We start from the raw sequence: 18,485 nt of genomic DNA on the forward strand, positions 1-18,485 counted from the left end.
TCATGACCACGGCGGAAAAACAGATGTATACAGGATACTGTATATTGTCTGGAGGGATGGGAAGTGGCTAATCTCTCTAGGGGAGAAGAGCACAGAACTTCATCTCCTGTGCCTTTTATTGAGGAGGGGATTTGGGAGATACAAGTTCAAGATTTATGAATCAAAGACTTCCAGCCAAGATGGAGGCCTAGACAGACATGCTGTGTCTCACTCCACAACTAAGAATGAATACAACTACCTCAAAATTAGAGACAACCAGAAGTTCCAGAAAATGAAGCTGCATTGAAGTCCAACAAACAAAGACATAAAGAAGAAATACTCATCCCGATAGGTAGGAGGGACAGATCTGGGGCAGAGAGAACACGGTGTGGTGGCGGTGGCGGCAGCAGCAGTGGTGGCGGCAGCAGCAGCAGTGGCAGTGGCAGGCCAGCGGAAAGCACAGTCACAGGTTTTCAAAACTAGAGAGGGACACCTAGGGAGCACTCCAGCCCTAGACCAGACTGCACAGCTCATGGTTCCAGCGCCAGGGGCAATAAAGCCTCATTGCTTCTGACTCCAAACCAGTGGGGGTTGGGGCAGAGGAAGAAACTCCTGGTCTCTCAGCAGAGTCCACTTGTTGGAAGGGACCCCACAGTCCGAGAATGTCCGCAGACCCACTCACTTTGGGAACAGCGGCCAGGGCAACAGCTAGAGGGATGACAGTCCCATATGGAAAGTGGGAGAAGTGCCTGGAAAAGGGGCGAGTGCTGACCAAATGACATTGTTCCCTCTCAGACCCTTCCCCTCCACACAGCACCACAACGTGGTGAAACGGGTCACCCTGTACTGATGAAAACCTAAGGCTTCGCCCCTCACAACATAACAGGTACGACAGCTCTACCTAAGACACAGAGGCAAACTAACACAGGAAACAGAAGTATGGCCCAAAAGAGGGAATGGATCAAGATTCCAGTGTGAGAACTAAGTGATGAAGAGAAAGACAACAACTGAGGAGATAGCCAACCTAACACATGTAGAATACAAAACACGGGTGATAAAGATGCTCACAGACTTGACAGATATGATTAAGTATGGCAAACGCATAAGAGAAGAAGTGAAGGCTATGCTAAATGAAACGAAGGAAAAGTCACACAAAGTCAGTGGTGAAGAGAAGGAAACCGGGGTTCAAATCAATGATTTGGAATACAAGGAAGAAAAAAACAGTCAACCAGTACAGAGTAAACAAGAATTGAAAAAAAATGAGGAGAGGTGTAGGAACCTCTGGGACAACTTTAAATGTGCCAACATCTGAATCATTGGGGTACCAGAAGGAGAAGAGGAAGAGCAAGAAATTGAAAACTTATGTGAAAAAAAATGAAGGAAAACTTCCCAAATTTGGTGAAGGAAATAGACATACAAGTTCAGGAAACACAGAGAGTCCCAAACAAGATAGACCCAAAGAGGACCACACCAAGACACATAATTAAAATGCCAAAGGTTCAAGATAAAGGGAGAGTCTTAAAAGCAGCAAGAAAAAAGGCCTATAAGACTTTCAGCTGATTTCTCAAAAGAAACTTTTCAGGCAAGAAAGGACTGGAAAGAAGTATTCAGTGACCTACAGTCAAGATTACTTTATCCAGCAAGATTACTTTATCCAGCAAGGCTATCATTTAGAATGGAAGGGCAGATGAGGTGCTTCCCATACAAGGTAAAGCTAAAGGAGTTCATCATCCCCAAGCCATTATTATATGAAATGTAAAAGGGACTTATTTAAGAAAAAGATCAAAACTATGACATGACAAACTCACAATGATCAACAACTGAATCTAAAAAATAAAACCAAAAACAAACTAAGCAAACAACCAGAAAAGGAACAGAATCATAGGGGTGGGGATCATTTGCAGGGTTACCAGCTGGGAAGGAGAAGGGGGAGTAATGGGGAAAGAGTGCAGGGTCTTAGAAGCATAATTGGTTAGTACAAAATAGACTGGGGGAAGTTAAGAATAATATAGGAAAGGGTGAAGCCAAAGAACTTATACGCACGACCCATGGACTTGAACTAAGGGGGGTGGGATTGCTGGAGGGAGGGAGGTACTGGGAAGAGGGGAGCTAAGGGAAAAGAAATTGAGACTACTGTAACAACATAATAAAATATACTTAAAAAAAGATATATGAATCATCAATAAGCTTTTAGGTGCTTGGGTTACAGTTAATAGTTATTGATTATGGATATCAATGTAAAGAACACAGTGACCAGTCTGTGTCAGGGTCTACTAAACATTCCGATGCCATGCTGACATCAGGTGCAAAGCTTAGTACATTTTTCGCTACAGATTGTTTATAGTTAACTAATAGATAAGAAAAGTGGAGCAAGCTCTAAAGCATAATATACATTCTTTAAATCCAATTCTCATGCGATCCCTCTTAGTGGTCTTTGGTCCTGTCTGCCTAATAGCCTCGGTTTCTGTTGAGACTTAAAGGCCTCCCTCGTTGGGGGGCCTGGCTCACAGTTTGGTCTACAATTCCCAAAACCACAAGGGGCGGCCCCCACAATTTGTGTCTTCAGTTTCTTCAGTGTCCTATAATTTTTCACGCAGGTCCTTATATCCTTGTTTAGGTCTGTTCGTAAGTATTCTTTTTGAAGCAATTGTGATCTAATATTTTTGTTTTTAACATTGAAAGGGTTATTTCTCTAGGAAGTTTTAAAGATTTCAGCTTGCTATACATATGAAAATTTGGCTTATTGGTATAACTTTATAAAAACTTTAAGCATTTCATTTCATATAATTATTTAAAAGTTAATATAAACAACATTTTTAAAAACATTGTTTTTGGATATTTTGTTATTCCAACAATTGTTAAGGTTTTATTCTGAAAGCATCTACTTCCATGCTTAGTGAAAGTTATATTCCTAAAAGTTTTTAAATTAGTGTCTATGAATATCTACTACCACTCTAGAATGAAGTCAGTCCTTTTGTATTCCAGCCATGACTAAATGTCACTAAATTTTTTTGACATATTTCTTAAATTAGCAGGAATAAGTTACATATTTATATCATATTTCTTGTTTCTATGTTTTTTTGTTTGTTTGTTTAAGAAACAAAATCTTCCTCAAAGAAATTGCAAGATGAATTAAAACTTGATTTTATTTAGAAATCAAACAGATTGTCTGTAACATGTGCCATGGGAAAATTACAGTCTATTTCTGTTGAAGTCTCAGACTACTCACTGATTTATATTTAGGTGATGCAAAAACTTTCTGGATGAAGCTGGAAGATGATGGAAAAGTAGACATCATATTTGAGCAAGTGCAAAGTGTGCTGCAGTCACTGAAGCAAAAGATCAAAGATGGGACTGCCACAAGTAAAGGTAAGAAGCAATAAAAACTTTCAGTACATGTAATGCTTAATGTTATACCCTGGCATACTGTATAATTATATTAACAGTATGTATTAATTAATTTATTTATGTAATTGATTATGCTATTACAGTTTTCCCAATTTTTTCCCCTTTGCTCCTTTCCACCTAGCACCCTCCAACCCCTCAAGTGTCCCACAACATTGTTCATGTCCGTGGGACATGTATATAAGGTCTTTGGCTACTCCCTTTCCTATACTGTATTTTACATTCCCATGACTATTCTGTAAGTATCAATTTGTACTTCGTAATCCCTTCACCTTTTCACTCATTCCCCCAGACCGCCCTTGGCTCTGGCAACCCTCAAAATGTACTCTCTATTTGTGCTTCTGTTTCTGTTTTGCTTGTTAGCGTAGTTTGTTTTTTAGATTCAATTGCTGATAGATAATATGTTTTTTGCCATTTTATTGTTCATAGTTTTTTATCCTTTCCTTAAATAAGTCCCTTTAACATTTCATGTAATAATGGTTTGGTGATAATGAACTCCTTAGCCTTTTCTTGTTTGGGAAGCTTTTTATCTGCCCTTCAATTCTAAATTATAGCTTTGCTGGGCAGAGCAATCTAGGCTCTAGGTCCCTGCTTTTCATGACTTTGAATATGTCTTGCTAGTCCCTTCTATCCTGCAAAGTTTCTTTTGAGAAATTAGCTGACAGTCTTACGGGAACTCCCCTGTAGGTAACTGTTTTTCTCTTGCTGCTTTTAAGATTCTCTCTTTATCTTTAACCTTTGGCATTTTAATTGTGATGTGTCTTGGTATAGGCCTCTTTGCATCCATTATGTTTGGGACTTTCTGTTCTTCCTGGACTTGTATGTCTTATTTTTTTCATCAAATTGGGAAAGATTTTTTATTATTTTTTCAAATAGGTTTTCTATCTCTTGGCTCTGTCTCTTCTCCTTCCGGCACCACTATGATACAAATGTTGATATGCTTGAATTTGTCCCAGAGGTTCCTTACACTATCCTTGGTGGGGTTTTCTTTTTTTAATTCTTTTTTTTCTTCTTGCTGTTTTGATTAGTTGTGTTTGCTTCCTTATGTTCCAAATTATTGATTTGATTCTCAATTTAGTCCACTCTAGTGTTGATTTCCTATAAATTGTTCTTTATTTCAATTTTTGTATCCTTCATTTCTGACTGGATCTTTTTTACACTGTTGAGGGCATCACGAAGTTCCTTGAGCATCGTTATAACTAGTGTTTTGAATTCTGCATCTGAAAAATTGCTCATCTCCATTTTGTTTAGTTCTTTTTCTGGACTTTTGTTCTGTTTTTTTATCAGCTGTGTTTCTTTGTCTCTTCTTTTTGGCAGCCTTCCTGTGTTGGTTTTTATGTATTAGGTAGAGATGTTATGATTCTGTGTCTTGGTTGCATGGCCTAATGTAGTTGGCGTCTCGTCCTGTGGCACAGCCTCCCCTACCACCCAAGCTGGGTACTTGAGGTGTGCCTCCATGTGGTCTGAGTACACCCTTCTCTTATAGTTGAGTCTTGATTGCTGTTGGCAGGTCAGTGTGAGGGATTACCCAGGCATGTAAATGCAAAGATTGTTTGTGGCCACTGACCCCCAACGTCCACCCTCCATGGAGGATCAGCTGAGCCAAGGCCCACTCCACAGAGCAGGACTTACTTTGCAAGACCCTGGTGCCTGTTGAGCCCACCCCTTAAGTGTGTTGCTTTTGAAGGTGATTGGGTGGTGGTGCTCCAACATGGTCTGTAGCTGTCCAATGGATGCACAGGCTCTGGGGTTTCCCAGGAGGTGGAGGTGCAGACCAAGGTCAGCCACCCATCTCCTGTGTTCTATTTAGGGCCACTTGGCATAAGCTATAAAGTGGTCTGCAGTTGGGTGCTACTTGGGCTGAGCTTGTGGGGTGCCCAAGCATAGCTGGGCTATGAACCATGGCCAGCTGCCACTAGTGCCAGGCCTGAGGCCACTTAGCATGAGGTACGAGGGCTTGCTGAGACTACCTGCTACTTGTTTGAGAGGATTTAGGAAGAACTGAGGCATGAACCAAGACAAGCCATTCTTAAGAAAAAGCTACTATTAACAGATTGGGTGGGGCTGAGCCTCAGGGAATCACCAGGACAGAGCAAACAGTATGAGCCAGGTTGATGGAGTCATAGATAGGGTACCTGCGTGCGGGCTCTGTGGGGGGAGGGTTCAGAAAAGGAACAATGTCCTCTCCCTGCTATTCTGTCTGGGAGAAAGCTGTCCCCCAGCTCTTGCCCTGATGCCAGACACTTCAGTTCCTCCCTGTATGCCACTGATGCCTTTCAAGATGCTGCCCCAGCGCTGGGACTCAGAAGGGGTGAGTATGAGTAAGTCCATGTGTAGGCATTTTAAGAGGAACTGCTTGGGAATCTAGCATTTTCTTCCATCTACTCAATCTCTGGTGGTTTTACAGCCAGAAGTTATGGGAACTTATCTTCGTGGCACTGGAACCCTGTGCTGGGAAGCCGGGTGTAGATTTGGGGCCCCTTGCTCCCAAGATATTCCTTCCCATTTTTTATCTACCACATGTGGGTGTTGGACTAGCCCATTCCACATCTCCATTTCTCTGCCCCTTCTCCTACCAGTCTGGATGGATGTGGTTTCTTCTTTATTCCTTAGTTGTAGCATTCCTGTTCAGCTCGATTTCTGATGGTTCTGATTGATAGTTTAGTTGTAATTTTAATGTGGTTGTGCGAGGTGGCAAGACACGGTTACCTACGCTGCCATCTTGGACAGGTCCCCTGTTGTTTGTTTTAAAAGTCAAATGATTTCTTTATCTAAAAACCTAACATCAGTTTCATTTGTCTTTTTATATGTGTATGTAGTCTGCTTCTATAAAATCTTGCTTTTACTATATCATGGCTATATTGTAAATGTGGGGAAGATTCTTATTTTGAATAGTTACTAAATTTATCTCTTTAATTCGGGCACCTTTATTTTTTCTTTTTAATCTTTTTTGGGGGGGCATTGCAAAAGTAATGTCTGCTCATGTACAGCATTTAGTACATATAGAAAGCATAACAAAAACTATCCATTACCCTATCATTCAGTGACAACTCATGTTTTTTAATATAAAAGTACCAATAACTATATTATGTCTTCTTTAAGCAGAACTTGGTTCCTAGGTTTCTGAAAGCAAAACTTGGATTCCACAAGGCAATCAATTCAGTCAACCAAGGTTGTTTATTTTTTCTCCATTTCTTTTTCTTTGACCCTGGTTGGTTGTAGAACATAAGACTTTTATGTGGAAACGTACTCATTCCATCAGGACATATGATTTTGAAGCAAATTTTTCCCCCAGACTGTTGTTTATTTTTTCTCAGATTATTTTGAATTTTTTCTGGATGTTCTTATAACATTAGCTTATTATGTACTTATCCAAAAAATTAGTACTGTTTTTCATTTTAATATTTTTTCCCATTCTTTTATGAGTACATTATACCTAGGACTGAATCCAGTGCCACTTCCTAGGTGAATGTCATATAATGAATAGCTTAACCTTTAAACTGCAGTTTCTTTATCTCTAATACAGATATTCATAAGACTGTCTCAGAGGAGTTGTGAAGATTAAATGAAATAAAATATGTAAATTGTTTAGTACAGTAGCTGGCACCTTAAATAAAGGTGATGCTGCTCATGACTGCTTTTTTTCTTTTCTTCCTCTCCTTAACAGAATACATCCAAGCAATGATTCTAGTAAATGAAGCAACTCGAAGTAGCAATACAACATTTGGAAAGGGTATGTACATTTTGAATCACAGTCTGGAGTATTCTCTGGTATTTTTTTTTATCTGAAGCAGGGCTGCCTAATTATGTCAGGCTAACTAATTTAAAATAAAATGTAAGACCTATGCTGGTAAATTATATAAATAAGTTTTCCTATTAAATGAAAATTCCAGTGATAAGAAGTACATACCCTACAAAGCCTCCTAGGGAAGGATGAACAAATGTATCTCTTCTTCAAAAAAGGTTTTGTATAACAAGGACAGATAGAATTTTAAGACTCCAAACCACTATAAACCAGCTTTCTGTGAAGAACAATACTAGAAAAGAATATTCTGGTATAGATAGATGGTATAGAATTTTTCATTTCTAGAATTTTATTAAGACTCAGTCTTCCAAACTCTAAACAAATTTATTTTAGAAAGAATCAAAGGTAGCATGCCAGGGCTAGAAAGAGAAAATTTAAAGTTACTTTATTAGAATTATTATCCTATGAATCTTAGTCTTTCACTGATTTACTTAAGTGTTGAAGAAGTACATTTACTAGATTTTAATTACTACTACTAAATAGTATCAATAAATTATAAAATTTCAATTGCTTTAATTCAGAGCCTTAAGGTTTTAAATCTTGGAAAATATAGCTTAGCATCATCAGTATATTTTAAAGAAATTTTTGTACTCAGAATTATTCTCAATTTCAATAGCTAACATTTTTATATAGGAGATTCTATAGGGAAACAGTTAAAGCTATCACATTATCTTTCAGTTGCACTTGGAATTAACATGCCCTTAAGGAATTACATTAGTTTTGAAGAAAGACTTAAATTCAGGAGATAGTCAAAGGAACTCATTCTAAACAATTCTTTCCTTCTTTCTAAGACAGCCTATTTCTTGCTCAAATAAAGTAAGTTGGGTTTTTGTTTTGGTTCTTTTAAAGTAATAATTTTGTCAATAGAAATGCTGAATATTATAATTTCATATTTTTATATAGTTCATCTGAAATGTAATGAATTTATTAAAATAAAAGTAGGTGTTTGCCGGTGGTAGAGCAATGTTTATAAGTAAGTAATTGGGGAGTTAAGTAATTGACATTTTTGGCAAATACAAGGAATAACAACTTTCTAGTAATAAAGTTTTATGTTAGTATTTAAAAATATACTGAGACTGGGAGAAACAAAAAGGATTTGCTGTTGAGGTCAGAACAAGCCATTCCCAGATCCAGATCCTACTGTACTCCACAAATCACTAATTACCTTTATTTTTTTTTTTTTGCTTGTGTATAACAAACTGTAAATATTTGCTGTGTGCTTATACAAAGGATTGAATACCACTTTCGTAAGAGAAATTATTATTATTTATTTCCCCTTTTAATAAATGATTAATTTTAAATCTTCATGTTTTTCAGTAAATCTTATTGCTAACTATGCTTATATACATTTGTTTTATAAATATTTGTTAATATGCATTTATATAATTCATGCAAAGAAATTAGATGGGAAAACCAGGAATTCTGAATTTATAAAACATTTTAAATTAGTTACTATGGCTCTCTTCAACTATCACATTTTAAACTTACTTTCTTTACCTAAGTAAGTAAAGAGGGGTATTTGTTTTTCAGTGAGTCAAGGAGTGGCCTTGGATTATAATTTAAAACTTTTATTTACTGAAACATTTTCTTTTTTTTTTTTTACATTTTATTATTTTTTTTATTTATGTATTTTTAAAATTAATTTTGGGGCGGCCCACTCTGTAACAATTTCCTCCTCTCAGAATTAAGACCCTTTATAATCTTATAAAGGACAATGGGTGAAGGTCTCGAGCTCCTCTAGCTGCTTGAAGCTGGACATGTTCGTCGTCCTACCTACCCTGGGGTCCAGAAATTCCTAATAAGAGTAGGGGTATGGAGGGCAGGGTGGCCTTCCCTCATGGGGAAGGATCTAGCCAGGTCAGTTGGTTGTTTCTGGGCAACGGCATACTTGGTTTAACAGGCTGGCATCCTTGTTGTATTCTGGGGGCAACAGAATTGGCAATATGGTTAAAAGGCATCATTTAATCCATAACCACTAGATGACAAAACGCAGAGATTAATTTTTCAATGTCCCCACATTAGGGGAAAAAAAGGCTTCTTTGAAGGAAGGTGTGCAAGGCACGTCACACCTGTCTAAAGCCTTTTTGCCCACTATATTCAGTTTGGGTTGAGGGGAGTACTTTAGGTTTTCCCCCCCTCTCAGACCTATGGGCCCTTTCTGTCCAAGCCATTAGGACAGAAAAGAGACACGAGTTTTGAAGTGAAGCCCACAGACCACACCATACTTCACCAACCCAACCACTTAGTTCAGCCAAACTGTTGAGTCTCAGGAGGCAGCAATGCAGACAGGATTAAGTAAGGCTTATAAGTACAGTCACTCACATAATGAGATCATAGGCTTATGCCCTTTGAAAACAGAACACACATGTTAATTTACGCAACATAACCCATAAACCAGTCTCTAAATCTGCGAGACTGTCTTATTAGAAAGACCTCCAGTTGCAAGGCATTTGACATTCTTCTTGCCTGTAAAATATCTTTGATGATGTCACGGACCTAGTTTTAACTTTAAAATGGAAACAAACTTTAAATGAAAAACTTTAAAAACAGCTGCACTAGTTTATAGTCTACCACTGAGCATTGTGGTTTTCCTTGAATCAGGATTTTTCTTCTTAAGATTACTCTTTTTTTTCTTAAAGGGACTGCATTAAGTCCAGTTTTAATTTATCCTGTTCATTTGCATAAACACAACAAGAGCAGCAAATGATCACATATGATCTTTATGTCTGCTTTACTGGAACTTACACAAGGAACATTCAGGATGACTTTCAGTCTGCCCTTCAGGGCACAGAAGCTGAGCCACATAACCTGCCATTCAGCCTTGCCTGTAAAGACCTGTCTTCCAAGTCCTTCAGGTTTTCCATTGTGCCCTAAGGTTCCTTCTAGCCACCCTTCAGGAAAAGAACCTTCATTCCTTCCCTGGAAAGATTACCATGAACCGCACAACCAACCAAGGTACCAGGCCTTTTTTCTCATGGGCTTTTATTACCTTCAAAAGTCAATCCCAGTTCCTCGGGGCTTTTTGGTAACAACCAGAGCCCAGGAATGCCTCCTTTAGGCATGACATTCCAGTTAAAGTCTTGGTTAAGAAAACCTTTATTAACAACTGGTCTTATTAGTTTTATGCAAAGAACCTTATGTCATTACTTCTTCAGAATGCCAAATTCTCGAGGGATCAGGTAGGGAGAAATATACACAGTGTGAAGGAAAATCCTTGTCCTTCTAATATTCAATAAAATTGCATTTCCATACTTTACATTTTCTTTTCACTTTTCTACACGTGAGGTTTTTGTGGGGGGACGGATTTGCTGGCTCATTTATTTATTTTGCTTTCATTGTTTCCCCCCCACTAAAAATTTTTGTTTGTTTTTCTATTACAGTTGTCCGACTTTTTCTCCATTGCTTCCCCGCACCCGGCCTACCCCTTCTCCCACAGTCAATCCCCAGCCTGTTGTCCATGTCCATGGGTCATTTATACATGTTCATTGACTAAACCCTTGCCCTTCTTACCCTCCTTTTCTCCCTCTCCCCTCCCTGCTTGCCACTGTTAGTCTGCTCTTTGTATGCATGCCTCTGGTTCAATTTTGCTCTTTTGTTTGTGTTGTTCATTAGTCTCCTGTATTACGTGATACCATATGGTATTTTTCTTTCATTGCCTGGCTTATTTCACTAAGCATAATTCTCTCTAGTTCCATCCATGTTGTTGCAAATGGTAGAAGTTTCTAATTTCTTTCTGCTACATAGTACTCCATTGTGTAAATGTACCACAGTTTTTTGATCCACTCATCTACAGATGGGCACTTAGGCTATTTCCAGCACTTAGCTATTGTGAACAGTGCTGCTATGAACATAGGGGTGCATAAGTTCTTTTGAATTAGGGTTTTAGGATTTTTCAGGTATAATCCTAGCAGTGGAATTGCTGGTTCAAAAGGCAGTTCCATTTTTAGTTTTTTGAGGTAGTTCCATACTGTATTCCCACCAACAGTGCAGTAGGGTTCCCGTTTCTCCACATCCTCGCCAGCACTTGTTGTTTGTTGATTTGTTGATGATGGCCATTCTGACTGGTGTAAAATGGTATCTCATTGTGGTTTTTATTTGCATCTCTGATGGCTAGTGGTGTTGAGCATTTTTTTATATGTCTGTGGACCCTCTGTAGGTCCTCTTCGGAGAAATGTTTGTTCAGGTCCTTTGCCAATTTTTTAATTGTGTTGTCTTTCTTCTTGGTGTTGAGTCATGTAAGTTCATTATATATTTTGGAGATTAATCCCTTGTCTGAGATATCATTAGCAAATATGTTTTCCCATATGGTTGGTTTCCTTTTCATTTTGCTGATGTTTTCTTTTGCCGAGCAGAAACTATTTAGTTTGATGTAGTACCATTTATTTATTCTTTCCTTTATTTCTCTTGCCATAGGATATTTATTCGGTGAAAATATTGTTACGTAGGATATCTAAAATTTTTCTGCCTATGTTGTTTTCCTCTAGGACTTTTATTGTGCCACGGCTTACATTTATGTCTTTGATCCATCTTGAGGTTATTCTGGTGTATGGTGTAAGTTGGTGATCTAGTTTAATTTTTTGCATGTCCATGTCCAGTTCTCCCTGCACCATTTGTTGAATAGGCTCTTTTCACTCCATTTTATGTTCATGCCCCCTTTGTCATATATTAGTAGACAATATAGACCTCAGTTTATTTCTGGGCTTTCTATTCTCTTCCATTGATCTATATGTCTCTTCTTATGTCAGACTGTTTTGATTACCGTGGCTTTGTAGTATAGTTTGGTATCAGGTATTGTGATTCCTTTACTGTGTTATTCCTCAAGATTGCTGTGGCTATTTGGGCTCTTTTTTGGTTCCATATAAATTTTTGAAGTATTTGTTCTAGGTCTGTGAAATATGCCATTGGTATTGTAATAGGGATTGTGTTGAATCTGTAAATTGCTTTTGGTAGTATGGACATTTTAATGATGCTGATTCTTCCCATCCATGAACATGGTATATGCTTCCATTTATTTGCATCTTCCTTAATTTCTTTCTTCAGGGTTATGTAGTGTTCTGAGTACAGGTCTTTCACCTCCTTGGTTAAGTTTATTCCTAGGTACTTTATTTTTCTTGTGGCTGTAGTAAATGGGATTCTTTTTCTAGTTTCTATCTCTGATATTTTATTGTTTATGTACAGAAATGCCTTTGGTTCTGAATATTGACTTTGTACCCTGCTATTTTGCCTGATTCATTTATTAGGTTTAGTAATTTTCTCATGGAGTCTATAGTGTTTTCTATGTACACTGTCATGTCATCTCCAAATTATGGGTTTTCAAGTCTGTGAACATCTTTATCACCAGTGCTTTGAACTCTACATCTCTTAGGTTAGCTATCTCCTCATATGTGAGGTTGGCTATTTCATCGCCGCTTAGTTCTCCCACTGGAACTTTGATCCATTCCCTCTTTTGGGCCATCCTTCTCTATCTCCTCATTTTGACAGGCTCCTGTGTTTGTTTGCCTCTGTGTCTTAGGTAGAGCTGTCGCACCTGTCATGTGATGGGCGGAGTCTTTGGTTTTGTCAGTGCAGGGTGATCCGTTTCACCACGTTGTGGTGCTGTATGTGGGGGAGGGGTCTGAGAGGAAACAATGCCGCTTTCTAAGCACTCACCCCTTTTCCAGGCCCTTGTCCCACTTTCGTATGGGACTGGCACCTCTCTAGCTGTTGCCCTGGTTGTTGTTCCCAGAAGGGTGAGTCTGCGGTCATTCTAGGACTGTGGGGACCCGTTAAAGAAGCGGACTCTGCTGAGAGACTGGCTCTTACTTCCTCCGCCTAACTCCCACTGATTTTCACAGTCAGAAGCAATGAGGCTTTATTTTCCACTGGGCTGGGTTCTTGAGCTGTGCGGTCTGGTCTGGTGCTGGGAGTACTCCCCAGGTGTTCCTCCCGTCTTTTTAAAATGTGCAACTGCGCTTTCTGCCAGCCTGCTGCTGCTGCTGCCGCTGCTGCTACCGCCACTGCACCACATCCTCTGCGCCCCGGTTCCGCCCCTCCTATCTCTCTGGATGAGTATTTCTTCTCGATATGTATGTTTATTGGACTTCCATGCAGCTTAATTTTCTGGATCTTTTGGTTGTCTGTAGTTCTGAGGTAGTTGTATTCCTTCTTAATTGTGGAGGGAAACACAGAGTGTCTAGGCCTCCGTTTTGACTGGAAGATTTTCTTCTTTTTTTTTTTTTAAGTATATTTTATTGATTATGTTGTTACAATACCAATTTTTTTCCTCTTTGCTCCCCCCTGCCCAGTACCCACCTTTTCTCCACCAATCCCACCCCCCTTAGTTAATGTTCATGAGTCGTGCATATAAGTTCTTTGGCTTCACCCTTTCCTATTTTGTTCTTAACTTCCACCTGTCTATTTTGTACCAACCGATTATGCTTCTTAATCCCTGCACCATATCCCCATTTCTCCCCCTGACCCTCCCAGCTGATAACCCTCCAAATAACCTTCATACCTATGATTCTGTTCCTATTCTGGTTTGCCTAGTTGGATTTTGTCTTTATTTTTTAGATTCCATTGTTGATAGTTGTGAGTTTATTGTCATTTTAGTGTTCATAGTTTTGATCTTTTTCTTAAATAAGTCCCTTTGACATTTCATATACTAATGGCTTGGTGATGTTGAACTCCTTTAGCTTTACCTTGTCTGGGAAGCACTTTATTTGCTCTTCCATTCCAAATGATAGCCTTTCTGGATAGACTAATCCTGGTTGTAGGTTGCCTTTCATCACATTGAATACTGCTTGCCAGCCCCTTCCTGCCTACAAAGTGTCCTCTGAGAAATCAGCTGATAGTCCTAGAGGCAACCCCTTGTAGGCAACTCTCCGCTTCTCTCTTGCTGTCTCCAGGACTCTCTTTATCTTTCACCTTTGGCATCTCAATCATGATGCATCCTGGTATGGTCGCCTCTGGGTCCACTTCGCCCGCGACTCTCCATTCTTCCTGGACCTGTATCTTCAGCTCCTTCGCAAAATTTGGGAAGTTTTCCTCATTTTTTACAATTGTTGCTTTCTCATTCTGCACTGGTTGACTTTTTTCTTCTATATGTTCCAAATCATTGATTTGAACCCCAGTTTCCTTCCCTTCACCATTGGTTTTGTGTGGATTTTCCTTTATTTCACTTAGCATAGCCTTCACTTTTTCTCTTATGCGTTTGCCATACTCAAGCATATTTGTCAAGCCTGTGAGCATCTTTATCACCAGTGTTTTGAATTCTCCATCTGTTAAGTTGTGTATCTCCTCATCTGTTAGGTTGGCTACTCCTCATTGCTTAGTTCTCCCACTGGAACCTTGATCTGTTCCCCCTTTTGGGCCGACACTTCTCTGTGTCCTCATTCTGACAGGCTCCTGTGTTTGTTTGCGTCTGCATCCCAGGTAGAACTGTCGTTCCTGTTAACGTTGTAAGAGGCTGAGCCTTAGGGATTCATCAGTGCAGGGCGACCTGTTTCATCACATTGTGGTACTGTATGTGGGGGACAGGTCCAAGAGGGAACATAGCCGCCAGCCCAGTCCTTGCCCCTTTTTCAGGCACCTCTCCCACTTCCGCACCAGACTGGTGCCCCTCTAGCTGTTGCCCTTACCGTCATTCCCAGAATGGGTGGTTCTGTTGATGTTCTAAGACTGTTGGGGCCCTTTAAACAAGCAGACTCTGCTGAGAGACCGGCAGTTTCTGCCTTCTCCGCAACCCCCACTGGTTTGCACAGTCAGAAGCAATGAGGCTTGATTTTTCCCGGTGCTGGGACCTTGAGCTGAGCGGTCTGGTGAGGAGCTGGGAACACTCCCTAGGTCTCCCTCCTGAGTTTTTAAAATGTGTGTCTGTGCTTCCCACTGGCCTGCTGCTGCCACCGCCACCACCACACCAAGTCCTCTCTGCCTGGGCTCTGCCCATCCTACCTGTCTGGATGAGTATTTCTTCTTTATATCTTTGTTGGACTTCCATTCAGTTCAATTTTCTGGAACTTCTGGTTATCTCTAGTTTTGAGGTAGTTGTATTCTTAATTGTGGAGGGAGACTAGCATGTCTGTCTAGGCCTCCATCTTGGCAGGAATTTTTTTTCTTCTTTTTATAAGACTATTCTACACTAAAGGACCAAGGCAAGTGCGTAATCCAAGGCAAGATCAGAAATAATTTTTTCTTAAGGTCCATCATTGCATAGGAAACAGCACATTCGTTAAGCCAAACATAGTGTATTCTATAATTTTTTAAATTAAATGCACCACTTATTTCTGTATTGTAGTCATGTTAGACAGTAAGGATAGAAGTAGTAGAAGAAGAAAAATGTACAAAAAACAAAATTAAGTGCAGAAAGATATAGGAGAGACTAAGAAATATGGAAAGACAAAAACGGGCACCCAAATATCGTACCCCATTACCTCCCTCCATCCAGCATAAAATAGGTAATAGTAAGACAATGAGAAAACAAAGGATGCATAAACTTTCCAATTTTTTTATAGATCCTTTAAGAGTTATCTTATTTTTTTGTAAGATATAAGCAAAAGTAGAGATACTTGATGTTTACCTTAAAGTTTGATTAAAACTCAGATAAAGTCCAAGCCAAAATAGACTTTCTTCATTGGAAATCTCTTCTGTCTTAAGTCTTTTATTTCATCCTGTTTTATTTTCTTAATATTTTTGAAAATATTTTTACCTAACTCTTTCTGTTTGCAGATATAAATGCTTCATACATCTCTAGTTAATAAAGGTGTTAAATAATAGAGTGAATGATTTTTAATTGGTGTACTTGTTCCTGATGTTTATATTTTTTTCATGTAGATCATAAGTCTGTGACTGAGAATGAACAGGGAAACAAATCATATTCATGGCCGTCTACTTCATACGAAGACTCCTTTCTAGAAGACTGTACAGTTCTGTATGTATATCAGTTAAATTGATTTATGTTCTTAATGCTTTTGCTCCCAGAGATTTACTCTTCTTAATCATTTGACAGAAGAATTTATAGAATATATCAAAAAAGAGTCCACCAAAAGCATTAGAAGTAAATTTTAGTATTTTAAAAGGGATAAAGTTTTATTAGTCCCTTAATAGGTTATTTATTTTGCAGCTATACTTAGGTAATCAAATCTTTTAATAAAATTCAGCTTAAAATGTCTTTGTATATTATTATTATATTGAAATGTAACAAATTATTTTTTTTTAACTAGAAAATTATTTTTCTTGGATTATTTCTTTTAAATGGAGTGTTTTTTTAAGTATTTTTTTAGTATTGGTTCCATTTTTAAAATACATAATAACTAAATTGGTATCAGAAAGTTTATAAGAATATGCTAAAGTTTTCTGACCTTTTGTTCTTTTATCACTAATTTCAGTAAAGATTCTTCCTCAAATTCATTGGTAGAATTGTATAAGAGGAAATCTGACACTTGATATTAGTCTTTATATTTAGTAGGTAATGTCTGTACTAAAACTTTTTAGGTACTAGTTAAAGGGAAGTTTCTGAAAATGTTTTATGCTGGGGTAAGGAACAGAATTTCAAAAAATTAAAAAGCGTCAGTAACCCTGATCAGTGTGGCTTGGTTGGGCGTTGACCCCACAAAGCAAAGGGTCACTGCTTTGATCCCTGAGTCCGCACATGCCTGGATTTTGGGTTCAGTCCTAGGTCAGAGCACATACAAGAGGCAACCAACTGACGTTTCTCTCATGTCAATGTTTCCCTGTCTTTCTCTCTCTCTTTCCCTTTCTCTAAAATTTAATAAAATCTTAAAAATTGTCAGTGTTTATGAGAGTTGTAGATTGACACTATTACATATGATTTGCATTTACAAATATTACAAATGTCATTGCAGTTTGAGTCTAAAAGGTTCATAAAATTTATTTCAAAAAGCTCTTAGAATGCTAAATTCTCATTTTTAAAACTGTTTTCTGTTTCTTTAGGCATGTGTCCATTTGTTTTTTTTCTGTACATCTTACATATATTTTGTAAATATGATTTTGCATTTAACATTAAAAGAACTGTTTAACTGACCGTTTCAGTAGCTAAATTCTGACCTCATATACAGCATAAAATTTTATTACCTTTTTAAAAAATTACATCATTATAAATCACTAAAATATTTTTAAATATAAATTATTGCCAAGTAAACTGTTCCCTATCTTATATAATTTTATTTTAAGTGTAAATACAGGACTTGGTTTATTCTTATTAAGTGTCTCCTTTTTTGGTTGAAGTTTATTGTTTTAGCTTATTAGAATCCTTTTGAATTTTAAATCTCTTAGATTACTAGCTTTTCATTTTGCACAAATATAGTAAATAAGCTGTCTAGCTCACTTAAATAAGCTTATTGTAGCTCACTGCTAGTGACCTCTTTTCATTACTCTTCAGAAAGAACTGTTCAGCCAATTGGTAATTTATTTAGCTCTACCATTGTCCCACCTACATTCCTCTGTCTTACTCACAAGAGTCACTGCTATTGCATTCTATATTATTAACAAAGTTTATCAACCCTTATCAAGAAGGATAATTACTTGCACTTTTTCATACCTAGTCCATATTGGCTTTTCAAATTATAAGTATTTAAAAGCCAAATTCCTGATTCTTTTTTTTGGAATTGTTTAGATATCAATATTAAGCTCACCATTCTGTACTTTTTGGAATGTTCCTTTTTGAAAAACAAAAATCAGGGCACCATTTTTCCATTTTTCTTTTGTATTTAAAATTGTGTCAATATCTTGAGATTTAATTTGCTTGAACCTAAAATGTTAAATATATTTAAATAAACTAACGTTCTAGGACCTATTTTTAACTATAACAGACTTCAGTTTTTTCTTTTCATTTTTGTCTGGTCTTTCCAACTTGAGGGCAGTATAATTATAGATAGAAAAGAAAAAGACACTTTTTATTTTTTTTAGCTTCTCCTTCTCTTTATTATCAGTTAACTTTTGATCTTTCCCCAACAGATTATCTTCTTATTCCAAATGTAGCTTGAAAAATTTTGTTGTTTTATTAGTTAGCATTTCTGGAACTTTAGTTCTTAGTAGTGTTGAGCCTTTGTGACACTTTTTATTTTTTATTTTATTTTATAAGGTAATTTTATTTATTTATTTTTAATTATTTATTTATAATTTTTTAAGTATATTTTATTGATTATATTGTTACAATAGTTCCAATTTTTTCCCCTTTGCTCCCTTCCGCCCAGCCCCCAACAACTCCCCCCCAAGTCCATGGCCATGGGTCATACATACAAGCTCTCTTGCCTCACCCTTTCATATATTCTTCTTCTTTTTTTAAAAAATTAATTAATTA

General features: G+C 37.7%; 1 protein-coding gene across 1 annotated transcript in view; it reads left to right on the plus strand.

The window, feature by feature from the left end:
• Positions 1-18,485, plus strand: part of SETDB2 (SET domain bifurcated histone lysine methyltransferase 2) — a 78,735-nt gene that overhangs the window by 15,342 nt on the left and 44,908 nt on the right. The window contains exons 3-5 of the mRNA XM_090258801.1: positions 3,223-3,348; positions 7,052-7,117; positions 15,998-16,094. Coding sequence (XP_090114927.1) covers positions 3,223-3,348; positions 7,052-7,117; positions 15,998-16,094 — 289 coding nt within the window. The remainder of the gene's footprint in view (positions 1-3,222; positions 3,349-7,051; positions 7,118-15,997; positions 16,095-18,485) is intronic.

The sequence above is a fragment of the Furipterus horrens genome, unplaced genomic scaffold, assembly GCF_987537825.1.
Source record: "Furipterus horrens unplaced genomic scaffold, mFurHor1.1.pri manual_scaffold_12, whole genome shotgun sequence".
Classification (NCBI taxonomy): domain Eukaryota; kingdom Metazoa; phylum Chordata; class Mammalia; order Chiroptera; family Furipteridae; genus Furipterus; species Furipterus horrens.